Raw genomic sequence first — 16,309 nt, 5'->3', positions numbered from 1 at the left:
CCACTTCACCACTGAAGCAGATGTCACGGGTAAGATTAGCCCATTTTTTAGATATGACCCAATTCGAGAGGTTTTTGTGTTTTGTTTGGTGGTGTTTTGAAAGGTTTGAGAAACAACCCAAAATCTAATCCTAGGCCTATTTTCAATCATCCAACAAATGTAAAACCGGCTGCACTTGTGCCGGGCGGTCCCAGACCTGGGGGTACTGCCCGAGCTGGCGGGGGACACCACCAGATGGCCAGTGGTAACGTGATAACCGCCAAAGGGAGAAGTAGAGAACGCAATTAGATGCGCCCCAGACAGTCCCTGAATCCCGAAGAAGGAGCAGGGTAACTGGTGGGGGGAGCCTGGAGAGGGAGACGTTGGACAGTGATGGAGGGAGCACCCTTGGCCCCCGGGCCAGAACACCTTGCACAGCAAGTGTGGCGCCAGGCGCCCTCCCAGCTCCTCCTGGCCCAGCGGACCGTCTGCTCACCAAGCGGGCTTGTGGTCCTAACGCGGCGTCCCCGCCAATTTCCAGAGGGAAGGGGCTGGTCAGAGAACTCAAGTGTTGGGCCCTGAAGGAAGTTCTTGCTGCCCACGATCAGCATTCTGGCTTCGGATGGGTCTCGTCTGAGTTTGGTCGGCCAGGTGAGAGTCGGGTCCTGGACGGGATCGGCAGCTTCTCCGAGCTGCGGACGGACCCCTGCTCTGTTTGCATAAAGGTTAGCCCGCTGCTGTGGGAAAGAAGTGATGTTCTGGGTAAAAGGGACTGCGAATTGGGCACTTGATTTCACTGCCTATTCTAAGTCATAAGAGCCTGTAGTTCCCCCCACAGTCATGTACGACGTCACTTTGCACACACATGGCTCTGGCTGCCGCCGGGTCTGTTAGCGCCTGGTCGTGCTGAGCACGTTGGGCTGTCGCATCCGTACGGAAATGATCGATTCCAAGCGCTTTCCTGGAAATAGTGTGTCTTCATAAAGGGGCCCTTGGAACTTATTCTTTCATTTTTTCTAGTAGTTGGGTTTCTAAACTTAAGTGTGCCTTTGTTACACCATTTAAATCCAGCGTCAGAGCTAATGGAGAGGAGTCCTTTTGGGTAACTTTGTATTTTGTGTTCTGTGTGAATTTTCGCCTAAGGGCATCTTAGTTACAGTGGAAACATCGCTGAGGCTTCAGATAGTCAGGACTTCCGGGTCCCCCGGGCCGCGCCTGTCAGGTTATCTCTGTTCTGTGTGCCCCGCTCAGGTCCAGAGAGGTAGGTCCCGGGTCGCTGCTGGCTTGATGGACGGGTACGAGCTCGAAGCACCCACCGCAGCCGCATCCCGACAGACACAGACAGGCCGCCCGTGGAAATAGTGGGGATTGCTGCTTCTGTGATTTTTCTACGGTCCAGGATTCTCTTTGCTCCTAGATCTGAACCGACCCGGGGATTTACTAAGAAAACAAGCGCAGAAATAGAGACTGGGGTCCATGTGGGCATTACCGGAGATGGGGTGGGTGTGAGGTAGTATCTGTGGAGGGTCCGTTGCATCTGCTGCTTTCTGTGCAGGATGTGTGTGCTTACTTTTAACATCACCTTGTGGGTGGGGGGTATCCCCACTTGAAGTGGGCGCAGGCAGATGATGCTGTAGAGCGCCGGCTGCGGGCCGGTATCTGCAGGCCCCCTGCCCCCCGACAGTTCCACGGAGGAGCCGTGGTCCCCAGGCTACGTGTGAGGAGATGAGACTTAGAAAGATCGAGTCCTCTAGAGGTCGGTTATTCGGGGCCCATCGCCTGTCAGGCACTGGTGGGGAAGTTCCAGGACCACAGCTGCGAGTGGGGACGTGAAGCCTCTGTCCTCATGGGAGCTCACGTTCCGGGGTGTGTCCGGGGTGTGCCCGGGGAGCCGGCCGTGAGCCGCTGTGGGGCGGGAGTGAGCAGGATGGTGTGAGAGAGGAACGAGAAGGGCCTCCTGGGAGGAGGGGGGTGGACCCGGGGGGTAGTCTGTCCCCGAGCTCATCTTCCCACTCCGCTGTGTTCTGGGACCGTCCCCGCAGTCCCGTCCCGTCGCCACACGACCACCTTTGTGAGCCCGCGGTGCTCCACTGGTCGTGCGTGTGCACTTCGACGTGCATCCGCGTGTGAGCAGACCGCGCCCGTCGCGACGAATACGTACGTGTGTGTGTTTTGTACTTTCAGCTGATACCGAAGATGTGTGCATCGTAGAAAGATTGTTCTCCAGCAGCCTAGTGGCCATCGTTAGCCTCAAAGCCCCGAGGAAGCTGAAAGTTTGCCACTTCAAGAAAGGCACCGAGATCTGCAACTACAGCTACTCGAACACCATACTGGCCGTGAAACTCAACAGGCAGGTGAGCGACACTGCGCCCAGGACGCCAGGCGCCCCGTCCCCGCCCCGCCGCTCCCGCGCAGCTTCCAGCCGGCCCTGCCGCCACCCGGTCTCCCCCGGGGCCTGGGAGAGCTGGTGCTCCTGGGCCCCAGCCCCGGGCCCTGGTCCTGCTCGCCCCGGGCCACCTCCCCGATGCAGCTCCGTCTCCTCGACGGTCCTGCTCCAAGCACACTGTCCCCGCGCACGTTCTTGGGCTCTGCCGGGTTAACTTCCACTCTTTTCAAGACACAAGCCTAGCGCTCCCCTGAATGCGCACTCAGCCATCGAGTGGCGTCAGGGTTTTCGTCCCTTCTTTCACTTTCATAGATGCTACTTAAAAAATACATCTGTGGGCGTCTTTTTCCTTTTTTCTTCTTTTTTCTCTTTTAAAATTTTTTTTTTCAACTTTTTTTATTTATTTTTGGGACAGAGAGAGACAGAGCATGAACGGGGGAGGGGCAGAGAGAGAGGGAGACACAGAATCGGAAACAGGCTCCAGGCTCCGAGCCATCAGCCCAGAGCCTGATGCGGGGCTCGAACTCCGGGACCGCGAGATCGTGACCTGGCTGAAGTCGGACGCTTAACCGACTGCGCCACCCAGGCGCCCCTCTTTTTTCTCTTTTAAACTTACTGTCTTCCCCACACTCCCAAAAACATCTGGCCCAGCGTATGCGCTTGGTGGCTGGCACCGGAGCTTATTTCGTGAGACCACCTCATGGCTTTCGCTTCCCTACAAAACGCAGCACCGTCCTGAAGATCCTTCAGCTTTTCCGCGACAACCACGTATTCCTCGCAGGGAAAGCTGTCGACGTTGCCGGGTGCAGAGCGCACGTCACCGCGCTGGGGTCTGCAGCGCCCGACCGGGTGGAGTGGTTGCACTGGGGGCGCGCTGGTGCGATTCAGCCTGGGAGGGGGGCTGTGATCTGCGGAAGTGGGTCAGAGCCGGGGATTGTAAGGCGTGACCTGTTGAACGCTTTTGAACCTAAAACATACAAGTGTACGTGCACGCACCAGCTACTGTGCGAGCCGGGCCGTCTTCCTTGTGTGAATCGTCCCTTGGCGCATCAGCTGCAGTCATTCTCCTCAGAGCGGGGTGTGAACTGCACCTGCAAAATAATGAGAGCGCAGAGGGAGTTTTCATGCTTTTAAAAACCCCTAGGCTTTTGGGGCACCTGAGTGGCTCGGTCGGTTAAGCCTCCAACTCTTGGTTTCTGCTCAAGTCTTGATCTCAAGGGATCGAGCCCAGTGTGGGGCTCTGCACTGACAGGGCGGAGCCTGCTTGGAATTCCCTCTGTGTCTCTATCCCTGCCCTCCGCCCCCACCCCTGCTCCAGATAGATCGATAGATATGGCACCTGGGTGGCTCACTTAGTTAAGCAACTCTTGATTACAACTCAGGTCATAATCTCACGGTTCGTCACTTTGAGCCCCGTGTCGGGCTCTTTGCTGGTAGCATGGAACCTGCTTGGGATTCTCTGTGTCTCCCTCTCTCTCTGTCCCTCCCATACGAGTGTGCTCTCTCTCTCTCTTTCTCTCACTCTTGCTCCTCATCTCTCAAACGTTAAAAAAAAAAAAAAAAAAACAGAACCCTAGGCTTTTATTCTTGTTTTGCCATGCTTTACTCGTTTATTCATGCTTTATTTCTGTTTTGTTTTGTTTTTTTTTTTTTTTAAGAGAACATGTGCACACACACGAGCGGGGGAAGGGGGCAAAATGGGGGATGGGGAGAGAATCTCACGCATGCTCCATGCTCGGCACAGAGCCTGACACGGGGCTTGATCCACGACCTGTTCCGAAATCAGGTGTTGGCCGCTCAACTGACTGAGCCATCCAGGCACCCCCAGCATGGGTTTTTGAAAGCAGCTGACCTTTACCGGACCTGTCCAAGGCACCTGCTCTGCTTTTCATAAGGGGAGGAGTGAGCCAAACAAAAACAAACCAAAAACACAAAATGAACTCTTCTTAGCTGTAGTTCACCAGTGTCTGTAATAGTGAATTAAATGTCACGGTTAGAGGTCCTGGTACAGTCGGCAGAAATGGTCACGGGAGCAGGCACTGCTGGCTTTGGACGTCACACGAGTGGTAAATGAGGAACAAAGCCGCCCGGTCACGGCCAACGTCCTCTGTACCGCGAGCGTCCAGTCCGCCTGGTGTTCCGGAAGGAACAGGGGGCCTCCGTATCCAGGAGGCGGTTAAGACTGGGGAGCAAGCATTGTGTTGTGTCTTTATTTTTGGTTTTCTGTTGCGTCCCTTCCCTAGCGGCTGATAGTGTGCCTGGAGGAATCTCTCTACATACACAACATCCGGGACATGAAGGTACTGCACACAATCAGGGAGACCCCTCCGAACCCTGCAGGTAAACGAGTTGCGGGAAGAAAGTGTCATTGCCTGATTCTGCCTCTCACTTATTTTGATTTTATTTGAGAGAGAGTGTGTGTGCACGTGGGGGTGGGGGGGCGGGTGGTGGGCAGAGGAAAAGAGGGAGAGACTTCCTAAGCCGGCTCCGCGCTCAGTGCTGAGTCCCGTGCGGGACTTGATCCCACAACCCTGGGATCACGACCTGAGCCGAAATCAAGAGTCGGACGCCCAACCGGCTGAGCCACCCAAGTGCCCTTGGTTCTGCCTTTTAAAGATTAGCCATTTTGTCCATATAGCTTCTACCCGGATAGACCGCTTTGGAAAGTAGTGATCTTAAACCAAGCTGCTTTCCCTCTGCTGCTGGGCTTGTGACCACGTAAACCATTGGTTTCGTCGGCTTCCAGTTCTGAGGTTACTGATCGGTTTCAAGCAAAGGCCTGCAGTCTGTTTTTATAATCTTGTCACTGAAGGAGGTGGTTGGGGCTGTGGCGCTAGAAGCAAGCCCGCTCGGCAGCCGCCAGGGCTGGCTCAGGGTCCCCTTTGCTGTCTGCGTTCTTTGTTACGTAAATGCCAGCTCCTGTCTAACATCGGAACAGAAAACCCTCTCGTCCTAACTCTCCTGGGCCTCCGTGTGTTACCACAGGCTTGTGTGCGTTGTCGATAAACAACGACAACTGTTACTTGGCGTACCCGGGCAGTGCGACCATCGGAGAGGTGCAGGTCTTCGACACCATCAACTTGGTGAGGCTCCTTTTGTGCTGGGGTCACTCGCTCGAACGTCCTCGTCCCTGGACCGGGTGCCGGGGAGCCTTCAGCCTCCTCGTTTCTGTGCCTCGGCCCTGCGGTTTCACTGCCGCCTTCCTGGGGGCACAGCAGGTCTGGGTGACCTCTCCCTGCAGATGGATCCCCGTGGTCACGCCCGCAGTGCTGAGCTCGGGCAGACTGGCCGCTGGAAGGGCTGGAGGGAACTGTAGCCACTTCGCGGACGGCCTGCTTGGAGCAGCCTTGCCTCGGGCCCCACCCCCAGTAAATCAGGTGGACGTGGCCTTGGTGTCACCTGGCGTGGTGTCGGAGGCCCAGCCAGTCAGCGCTTCAGCCTCGTGACAGGGGCGGCGGGGAGTGTGGTCTCGCCACGCGGCGGCCACGGCACGTCGGTCTTGCCTTCCAGAGAGCTGCGAACATGATCCCGGCTCACGACAGTCCTTTGGCGGCGCTGGCATTCGACGCCAGTGGAACCAAGCTGGCCACCGCCTCGGAGAAGGTACGTCTGCCACGTGGCCCGGCGGGAACCCGGTCTGGGGGCTTTGGCACACTTTCTCGGTTCCGCTCACACAGTCGAGCGACCAGATGGGTTTCTGGGTCGACCGGCTCCCAGACCAGCACGGAGAGCGGCCCCTGCGGCGGCCATGGGATGAGCCGCCCGGACTGCGGTGGGAGCGTGTGGGCGACACGCCCCACGTCCTCCTCTGAGACGGCGCTGGCGGGCTCGGTGCCAGGGAACTCGAATGGCAGTGAGGAGTGGACGCGGTTCTGCCCAGGGCGGGTCTGAACACATTTCGGTGCACGCTCTCTCCTTTCCTTCTGTGTCTGCTCACTTAACAAGACAGTGACCGTGCCGAATGTATCACCTACATCCTCTTTCGCCCTGCGTGTGTCGTATTTCGCAGAGTTAAAAACCCTTCTAACGGCCGTACGGCACTTGGTTGTGCTTTACCAAGACGTCACCCTGTGGGGACGTTTAGGTTCTTCCTACTGTTTAGATTGGAATGATCACATTTGGAATATAGATAATAGTGTGTTTGTCTTACATACAGATCTTTTTTGTGCCTCTCGGTTCACTTAAGAGATTCCAATGAGCAGACTTTCTGGGTTCAAAGGATGTGGTTGTTGTAAGGTTCTCCCCACACAGCACAGGGCGACTCCCTTCCGCTTGGGCCTCTTCTCCCCCCCCACCCCCCTTCTTGACACCGGAGGGGCGTCACTGTCTTCCCAGCTTGGCTGCTACGTCTTGTTCCTTTGCAGCTCCTCTGGTCTCCTTAATCTCGTTCTCCTCTGTTCCGGCTTCTTCTGTGCAGTTCCCTGCTGCCTAGCTGTGCTTGATGCTTGCTCACCGACAACCTAGGTAGCCTGCCTCCTGTCTCCTCTCCCCTTGAGCCAGCCAACCACGTAAGATTTGAGAAAAGTCCGCTTGAACTCTGCCACAAGGATCCCCCAGTTTCGGTAACAACAGCGCTGCCATCTGTGGCTCCCTTAGTCACCGAGGACACAGGTCTTTTATGTTCGTGACCCCATCCCATCCCCCAGCAAGGTACACATATTCTCATTTCATATCGAGGGTTCAGAGAGATTAATCATTTGCTCGGGGTCACCAAGCTGGGTGGCAGCAGAGGTTCGGACTCCAAGCCTGGCTTTGCTTTTAAACACCACTGGACGATTGCGTCGTCCCCTTGTTCGCTTCTAGGGCAGTGGCGGTGAGCTTCTGTCACCCCTTGGGTAATAAAGTCTCGTCTCCATAGTTCTCATCGGGTCAGAGAGGCACCCTAAAGCATTTTGTGGAGCCTCGAGGCCGGTAAAAACAGAACTGGAGCTTTCTGGACAATGAAGAACAATCTTCTGATTTGCTTTTAGCCCGAATACTCTTGGTGCGTGGGGTTAGCCCTTAGCGGCATCCCGTCCCGAGGGGCGCTGGGCCGTGTCCAGCTATATGCTTGATCCTGCATTCGGTGGGCACAGCGAGGCTCCTTACCAGCTCACCGTTAATTAGTATTACGCAATAGGTATGCCATTAAAATAAATTTCTACATCCGAAAATTTAGACTACAGAGGACAAAACCTTTGCTGTGGTTGTTGTTGTAGATGAGTGTGCTATTTTATCCTTTTCAAGTCTCAAGAATGGCAAACTCATTTGGTATCTTTTTATCCAGAGAGAATCACTATATTTAAAGAACGTTTTCCAGAAGGAAACGATTCCTGGTGTTCTGTAATTAGGTTGCTTATAGCTTAGTTATTTATTTATTTTTACTATTTATAAACACGTCAGATATCATAGAATGGTTTTCACACTAAAGAGTTTGAACCTTCCAAAACGCATTTGGTGTCAGGTGACCCTCTGAGTAATTCTTCCTGCCCCCGCACATTTGAGATACTACCTGTTTTCAGGTTTTCCTAGGAGTCTCTTCCCTGTGTGTTTTATGACCGTAGCTTGTTAGTATTCTCTTAACATCTGGATGTCAAAAGCACTACTCGTGCTCACTCTCTTGGATGTTCTGTCTTACTCTCTCAGATGTTCAAGTCCTGTCCTTCCAGGCACACGTCCCCGTTCTCCAGGGCAGCGGCAGGAAACTAGCATCTTGAGAATGGCTCATCCCCACACGGGGAAGTAGGGCCGCTCACTGCTCGTTCATACGTTCCTTTGTCTGAGTCATATGGGTTTTCTTAGTGTTGGTCCTACCACGTATAAGTTGGGACTTACTCGTTTTTAGGCCATTAAGTAGCATTTCCAGCCAGTGGTTCCTTTGATCAGTAACTCAACCTGAAGCAGCAAGAGAGGCTGTCCGGGTGGGGGGTTGGGGGGGGCGGTCCTTGAACCCCTCAGATCACCGAGTGAGGTGATGCTTCTTGATGTGCAGCAGGGTCGGCTCGTCAGAGTTTAAACTTCACGTCACGTAGAAGGACCAGAACTGTTGCACACTTGACTCCAAGGGTATCGGGGTTTAGAGCAAGCAGGGAGTTACAGCGGCCGCATTTGAAGAGAAGCGTAAACGTTGAGTACGCAGTAGAAGCGGGAAATGTTCCCGTGGGCAGAGTGGGGTGCTGCTGGCGTGCGGGGGGCGTGTGGAAGCTGCTGGTGAGTGGTACCCCTTGTGTTTCCTTCACAGTCTGATGTGCAGGAGACCGAAGGCTGGGCTTACTCGGTTAAAATCCTTTTTTCTTTCCTTTTTCACCTGTCACAGGGGACCGTGATTAGGGTGTTTTCCATTCCAGAGGGACAGAAACTCTTTGAGTTCCGGAGAGGAGTTAAGAGGTAAGATACAGAAGTCCCAGAACTGGTTTTGGAGTTGACATTTGGATTTCGGGTGTGTGTTCTCTGGATCGAGTGGAAACTTAAAGCAGCCCTGAGAGCCCCATTTCAATGCACAAGTGTTTCTCAACCCAGCCAGACGGTCAGAGGGGACTTGGGAGTCGTCCTGACGGGTAAAGGAGCACGTTTATAACGCCAGCTGGCTTTCTTCTGTCTGCCACCCCCCCCCCCCCCCCAGAACGGAGGGCAATGGCCAGGCAGCCCAAGAATGAGGAGGAAGCGGCCTGACTGGGCCCCCTGGAGCCATGTGGCTTCCTCGGCCTGCTCTGAGGTGGCAGGCCCGTGAGTTCCCGACCTGCTCATCACGCTCCTGTCCTGCTCCTCTACTCAGAAAACCCCTCAGCGTTTGGTGCTCCGTCCACGAATCTCCCTGTCCTTCTGCACACCTTGCTGGCTCTGTACTTGGCACCCCCTGGGTCCTCTTCCACAGGACTGGCTCTAGGGCTCTGGTCCCTGTCCTGAAGGGGCCACCGATAGTGCCCACCCCAGGGCGGGAACTGGGCCGGGAGGTTTTCCAGAACCTGCAGCTGTTGGCCACCCCCACTTCTGGGAACTTTGCGTTGTGCATCAGCACTCCCTCTCATCCCTGGGGTCCTTCCCAGAGACGGCACACGCGTGCTTTAGGGTCCCATCTCCAAAGCCAGATGCCTCAGTCCCTCCCCATTACTGCTTCCTAGGTTTCTTGCCTTTTTTCTCTTGGTTTTCCTTACATTCACCTTTCTCGATTTTTCTACTGCTGCTGCTTCTCCATTTCCTCTCCCTGTGTCTCACTTCTGCCCTGGAGCCTCTCCTCCTGTGCTGTGCGGCCCCACAGGTTCCCACAGGCTCCTAAACCGGGTTGTCTGTGTGCTGGTGGGTCCACCTGTGTGTGTGGCCCAGGCTGCTCTCCTGACACGCACCTGTATTTCTCCTGCCTGCTGGATGCTGGGCCCCCCAGTGACCCACCAGAAGGTGCCCCCCATCTGCCCTTCATCGCTCACGTGCCTGATCTTGGTGAACACCACCATCATCGACCTGGTGCCTGGGTCAGAGGGGCTCCACACTGGCTCCTTTCTCCCATTCAGTCAGGTGGCAGGGGTGTCGGCACCCTGGGTCAGTCCCACCAACCCCCTGTCCCCTCCGCCCCTGCCTTCCCAGTTCGAATCACCGCCGTCTGACCTCTTGTGTGCCTCGGTCTCTGTCGTCGGCCCCTTCGGTCCATTCTTCAGACCGTGGCCCAGGTTGCTCTTTGAGGGTGTCAGTGTCAGTAAAGCACACGCCCGTTGGGGGAGTTCAGGCGTGGCTCCTCCCGGCAGGGCCGACCGCAGACCCCCCAGCCGTGGTGCGTGAGGCCTGCCGTTGCCTGCTTTTCCAGCTCGGCTGCCCTGGCCCCGTGACTCCCAGCTCCGGCCACACTGAATGCCCGCTCCTCAGAGGGAACTCTCTGCACGGGGTCTCGCCTGTGCGGTCTCCTGTGCTGGGTGTCAGTCTGTGACCCGGCCGACTGCTGACCCTCGCGTGGCAACAACCCTTCCCTCCACGGGTCTCTAGCGCCGCCTACTCGTACTTTCCGGCTCTCCTTTCTTGCGGCAGATTACTGTCCGCGAACCCGGCTCACCGAAGCTCCGTGAAAGCAAGAGCCCTTCCTGATTTCCCCGCTTCATCCCCAGAGCTTGGCCCGACACCGGCACTTCAAGGCACCCGTTAAACACGTACTGACCTGACGGGGCAGACGCATCTTGTACTTCTAAGTATCAGGAGCAAGTGCAGGTTCATTTGAGGCTTTGGGATTTTTAAGCGGTTTTTAAGATAAACTGGAGAGTCTCAGCGTGTGGAAAGTTCTGCTTTCCTCTTAGATACCACCAAGGTTGCCAGTCTGCCTTGCATGTTAAGAATTGCGAGGATTTGAATTATTGGACTTTGTTTTATTAACCTGAGTGCTGTAAATCCTGCCTGATTCAGCTAAAACTGGTTTAGCGAAGCCCTGAATCCCTTTGTTATTTGGAATTTCAAAGAAAATTAGCCAGCAGTATGGTAAAGAATTGCTCTTAATTTATTATCTTTAAAACATTTTCTTTTCTTCAGAAAAATTTTTGAAAAAGCGTCTGGAGAGGAATAAGAAAGATGTCCGTAGACTCAAGTATGCCAATTCCGAGAACTTTTCTTCTCTGACTTTAAAGTCCCTGGAGAAAGGTTGCTAATCGCCCCTTGGAGGTTTGCGGGCGACCGCATCACTCAGGCCTCTTTTGCTCACCCGCAGGTGTGTGAGCATCTGCTCCTTGGCCTTCAGCATGGACAGCCTGTTCCTGTCCGCGTCCAGCAACACTGAGACTGTGCACATCTTCAAACTCGAGACTGTGAAAGAAAAGTGAGTTGAGTTGCAGAGACACGTTTGTTTTTAAAAAAAAAAAAAAAAAAAATACAAAGCACTTTTTCCACTGACTGGGTGGAAATTCCAGCACGGATGTTGTCCTGCCTTTAGACATTTTTGCCAGTAAACACCCCGGAGCTGCCTCTCGAGTAAGTGTCGCCAGATGTGGGCCCAGCGGTGAAATGACTTCCCTGAAAGATGAGGCAGTGAGGCAGGACAGGAGGTTGGGGGACGGGGGTGGTGTGAAGAGGGACGTCCTGGGGTCTGTGCACACGTCCCCTCGTACCACTGCCTTTACCCACACAAGACGTGGGAGTGCGTGCTGGCTCCAGCCTGCGCACAGGTGGTTTCTGCATTTAAAGCAGTTGATTTAAATTCCGCGTTACTCTGACGGGTGTGCGCAGCGAAGGAGAGGTTCTTTTCTTAACTTTTAAAAAGACACCCACAAAGTTGAGTGTTGTCAGTTCACGTGCTGTCTTACTCAAAGGAATATTTACGATAAGTTAACAAATGCATCCAGGTGAACAACAACAAAATCGGGCTCTGGGGAAATAATTGAGGTGTGTGCTCATGAGGTTTCCACAGACTTCCCGTTGAAAAGTTCTGGGGCGGAGGGCGGGTCGTGAATCTGGCCCCGTGCATTTTCACTTCTGCTGCAAAGTGGGGAGCCTGCCTGTCTGCCACCGTCTCGTGTGGCCTCCTGGGGGGAGCAAGGCTCTTCTAGGTTCTGAAACCTGACAGGCCTCCTCTGACCCTTCTCAGGAGACGCGCCCACAGCGTCCCCAGTCTCTTGAGACTTCGTCGTTCTCTACGCCCCTTTTTCCCGAGGTGCGGGGAACCCCTCTTCCAGTTTCAGGGCTGATACTTGCTTCTGTGAGTGGGACCTGGTCATTTTCCTGGTGGAGAGTCCGCCTTTGTGTATCTGATAATGGTTCTTCCTTCTAGACCTCAGGAGGAGCCCACCACCTGGACCGGGTACTTCGGGAAAGTGCTCATGGCGTCCACCAGCTACTTGCCCTCCCAAGTAACAGAAATGTTCAACCAGGGCAGAGCCTTTGCCACAGTCCGCCTGCCTTTCTGTGGCCACAAGAACATCTGCTCGCTGGCCACGTGAGTAGGGACAGGGGTCACCTCTCTCTCTCCTGCCAGGGTACATCCAGTCAGGAACCTGGTCTCGGATCACTGCAGACGGTGGAGGTGTGGCCCCGTTAAGTTGCTCCCGGCCCGGGAACAGCCCGGAACTTAGGCCTTTGCAAAGCTTGGTCAAGAGTTAGGTGGAAGTGGAGGGAACCCCCAAGTGCCTCTTCACCGTTACTGGACTGAAATGCTTCCCCTGCGTTGTTCTGATCCAAAAATTCTTCCTCTTTCTATTTCTGTTGGGAATACTGGTCGTGTTACTAAAGAAACCGCCTAAATCTGAACTATAGGAGGCCGCCAATAGTTAACCTCTTGGGACCTACACAACCTGCAGTGTGACCTAGTCCAGGGCTGTCTGTGTCGCTCTGGAGTGGGGCTTCAGAATGCACAAGGCGCCTGGTGAGCTTCGTCGGATTGTCCAGAGTGTAGCCACGCAGGGAGATACTGTCTTGAAAATTCCGCGATAGCACGTCTTCGTGATTCCGTGCACGTAACAAACGTTACTTGACCTCCTCTTTGTCCAACTAACGTAGTTGAAATATCTACGCTTAGCATTCAGAGAAGCCATGGAAGTGGTTTTGTTCCCAGCTCTTCTGTGGGCTTGGGTGTCGATTCGCACGAAGTGCACCCGCAGCCCCCATGCTGTGGCCTCAGGCGGCGGGCGGGCGGCATCTCTCTTCTCACCAGTGGAGCGCACGAAACTAACTCTGCTCCTTTGGGGTGGGGGGTGAGAGGCCTTCCTGGCTGTGCCACAGGCGAGGCTCCTGGTTTACCAAGAATGTTGTATGAAAGCGGAGGTCCTAGAATCGGGCTCCTTCTGATTCTTCCTAGAATTCAGAAGATTCCCCGGCTACTGGTGGGAGCTTCCGACGGGTACTTGTACATGTACAACCTGGACCCCCAGGAGGGAGGCGAGTGCACCCTGATGAAGCAGCACAAGTAAGTGGGCCTCAGCCGGCCAGCACCGCCAGCGCGGGTACTGTGATGTCAGGCACCCCCCCCCCCACCGCCGTGCGTTTGCCCGGTTCCCCAAAAGCCAGTGACACAGACGGGCATGTGCCCGCGGGGCTGGCCTGTGCCGCTGAGGAGACTCCCTTGGCGCAGACAGAACTGGGTGAGGGTGCGGGCCCCGGCTCTCGGCGCTGCTCTGCTGGTGGCCCAGTGCGGTGACTGTGTAGAGATCGGACAGGCGGCCGGCGCTGTGCTCGTCCGTCCCCGGGCCGGGCCGGGCCGGGCCGGGCCGACTGAGGCGGGAACTTAGCCTTTTCCAGGAAAGGGATGACGCTCTTGGTGTCGTCCACGGTACACTGAGCGTTCTTGGAGAGCCTGCTGCCTCAATGTGGGACACAGGTGTTCTCTTCGAAAAGAAGAAATTCATATTTGTTCATTGGGAAGAGTGCAGTTTGCTGTTGCTTTTGCTTTTTTTGAATTACGCAGGAATTCCCCTAACAATGATACTATAATACTGTAACGTTATAACTGGGGGTCTTTTTTTTATAGCAGATTCTACTTATGATCCTCAGTCTTAAAAATGGGAGATTATCTCAGTGGGTGTAACTTTCACCAGATTTCCCAGGTAGAAATGTTGGTGAGAAATCCGAATGAACACAGGGAATGAGCTTCTAGTCAGCACAGTGGAGGGAGCGCACACGTGTGTCCATTTTGGGTGAGCCTGTTGGGTTTTCTGGGCATTTCTGGCCCCACAGGCCCACGAGGCTGAGTTGTGAGGATCCCTGACGGCCTCGCCGTCTGTTTTCCTCCCTCCCTCCAGGTTGGACGGCAGCATGGAGACCACCAATGAAATCTTGGACTCGGCCTCTCACGACTGCCCCCTAGTGACGCAGACCTACGGCACGGCTGTCGCCACAGGTACTCACGTGCCTTCGTCTCCGACCAGACTTGGTAAGGGCTGTGCCACAGGCACGGAGGTAGATGTGTGCGGCCCGTGCTGCTGCCCTCCCCCCCCCCCCCCCCCCTTCCCCTGGGCCGGGACAGGCGGTGCCCTGAGGCACGCTGTTGGCAAGGGGGGGTGGTTCGAGGCTGAACTACTTGTATTCGTTTTCGAAGGAGTAGTCATGATGGCTCAGGCTGCTTTGGGTGCGTGTGAATTGTTCCTGGCTTGCTGCTAAAATAGTACCCTCAATTTTGACGTTGCCAAGGGGGCGCCCTTGGTCCTGTGTGATCGCTCACCGGGCGAGCGTGAGGCACCCCCTTGGCACTGGGAGGCACTGGGGCCCTGGGAGGATGGGATTGTAGGCCTGCCTTCAGGGCTCCTCCTGCTGCGGGACAGACACAGGGGAGGCCATGCAGGTGTCCACCCCACCCCCCACCCCCAAAACCACCTTGACCTCAGGGGGGCGATCCTGTCATTTTGCTCCCACGGGAGACTGTAGGTGTCACCATTGCTCTCTGCGGTGAAGCGGCCCTTTCTGTTGGGTAAGGCCCTGGGTGTCTGGTGACGAGCACCCCGCATCACCAGTTCGAGAACTGTTCCCACTCTGTCTGTGGAGGAAAATTTGCGGCCTGGCTGTTGGGAAGCCCCGTTTACTGTGTAGCCATCTCGTTTGACGTTTATGAATTTTGGAAAATACCTGATTCACCTGGGGCTGCCCAAGGCCGCGAAAGGCTTGTAGTCAGAGAGGGAGGACAGTTCAGACTTAGTGTGCGCCCCGGCCTGTAAACACGCCAACGGCCGTGTCCCCGCGCGGCCTCCGTGGCCGCTGGCTGCCGCCGTCCTGCCTCGCAGCCCCTGAGCGTGGCCGCGCTGTCTCTTTGCAGCCTACGCCGACGAGCTGGGAGCCGCGGGCGGTGCGTGTCTGGAGGAGGAGGCCAGCGCTCTGCGGCTGGAGGAAGACAGCGAGCACCCCCCTATGATTCTTCGGACGGACTGAACTTGACCTGTGAACTCTGACCCCTGAAGCAGAGGACACTGGCTTGACAGAGGACTTTGTGTTATGCTGCTATGAACTTTGATCTGAGTTGGGGAGAGGACGGCAGAGACTTCAAAAGAAAAAAAAAAAGATTGTAGCCGTAGTGTCATTCCATACTGTCGAGAAATACATTGTTTTCACTTCAGTGGCTTTTAATCCCGCTTAGGAATCTTAGCTTTTCGTTTGTTTTCTCTTTTTGCCAAAATTAACTGTTCGGTGAAGCCCTTGAAACCTCCTTGCTTTGCATGCATTAATGTGCCAAGCCAGCAGAGGAGAGGAGAGCTAGAAGCCACTTTACGACACCCGCAGTTGTCTGGTTTTTAAAATCTGTATATAGTGAGGAGCGTCCTCGGGGGACGGCAGCATCGCGCAGTGGTTGTGGGTGTCCAGGCGGACCTGCTCGGCGGGTCCAAGAGCCCTCTGTGGGCTCGCCAGGCTGGGGCGTCAGCCGTGGGGAGGAGTGCTCACTCCCTGGAGCCCCTCCCGGGCCCTTTTCCCCGTTTTATTTTGTTAATTAAATTCTTTCCAGATTGGATTACTCTGGGAATTCTTGCTTGTTGGACTTTTATTTTGTTTCTGGCCTTATTTTCCACGTGGGTATTGGAGGAGAGCGATTCTTTCTGGCATTAAAAACCTTGTATTCGGACAGCGCGTGAACTTGAAAGAGCACCCGGGAAGGCCAGCGCCGAGGAAAGTGGTCTGGTTTGTGTGATTAAATTATCTGGTCTTTAATTTTCCTGTTGAATAACTGTGTGGGGGGTTTGTTTGTTTTTAGGGAATTTAGTAGCGGCTCCCTGGACCCACAGAGCACAGAATTACAGCGTGGTGGCTACCCGAGTTGTCCTCTGACCTTGAGCCCCGCTGACTGTCAGGGGCTCTCCTCACCTGCGTCAGAAGTGGTAGAGAGAGCTAGAAACGGGGAGGTTGGCTCTGAGCGCCTGCCTTCCAGTGTGATACGTGCCTTTTCCATTTAGTCTTACGGAATTGTCCGGCAGAGTGACGTGGGTCTGTGGTCACGGGTCCCAGTGTTTGCCCAGCTTCCCTTTTCGTTTTCACAGCCTGAAACAACCGCAGATACCTCAAACTCTGCATTCCAAACCAAGA

The 16,309-nt window shown here is 55.0% G+C and overlaps 1 protein-coding gene across 2 annotated transcripts in view; it reads left to right on the top strand.

Moving 5' to 3' along the window:
- The window catches only part of WIPI2 (WD repeat domain, phosphoinositide interacting 2), a 39,253-nt gene extending 23,501 nt beyond the window's left edge, over positions 1-15,752 (top strand). The window contains exons 3-12 of one of the 2 annotated variants that reach the window (XM_030300527.1): positions 2,164-2,333; positions 4,609-4,705; positions 5,351-5,448; positions 5,876-5,968; positions 8,661-8,731; positions 11,028-11,135; positions 12,084-12,248; positions 13,107-13,214; positions 14,047-14,144; positions 15,054-15,752. In XM_030300527.1, coding sequence (XP_030156387.1) covers positions 2,164-2,333; positions 4,609-4,705; positions 5,351-5,448; positions 5,876-5,968; positions 8,661-8,731; positions 11,028-11,135; positions 12,084-12,248; positions 13,107-13,214; positions 14,047-14,144; positions 15,054-15,166 — 1,121 coding nt within the window. In that variant the 3' untranslated portion in view covers positions 15,167-15,752. Of the gene's footprint in view, positions 1-2,163; positions 2,334-4,608; positions 4,706-5,350; positions 5,449-5,875; positions 5,969-8,660; positions 8,732-11,027; positions 11,136-12,083; positions 12,249-13,106; positions 13,215-14,046; positions 14,178-15,053 lie in introns of both variants that reach the window. The other variant, XM_030300525.1, reaches the window with a different exon arrangement.
- Positions 15,753-16,309: the final 557 nt, after the last annotated feature.

The sequence above is a fragment of the Lynx canadensis genome, chromosome E3, assembly GCF_007474595.2.
Source record: "Lynx canadensis isolate LIC74 chromosome E3, mLynCan4.pri.v2, whole genome shotgun sequence".
NCBI classification, from domain to species: Eukaryota; Metazoa; Chordata; class Mammalia; order Carnivora; family Felidae; genus Lynx; species Lynx canadensis.
This window is presented reverse-complemented; position numbering and strand designations above follow the sequence as displayed.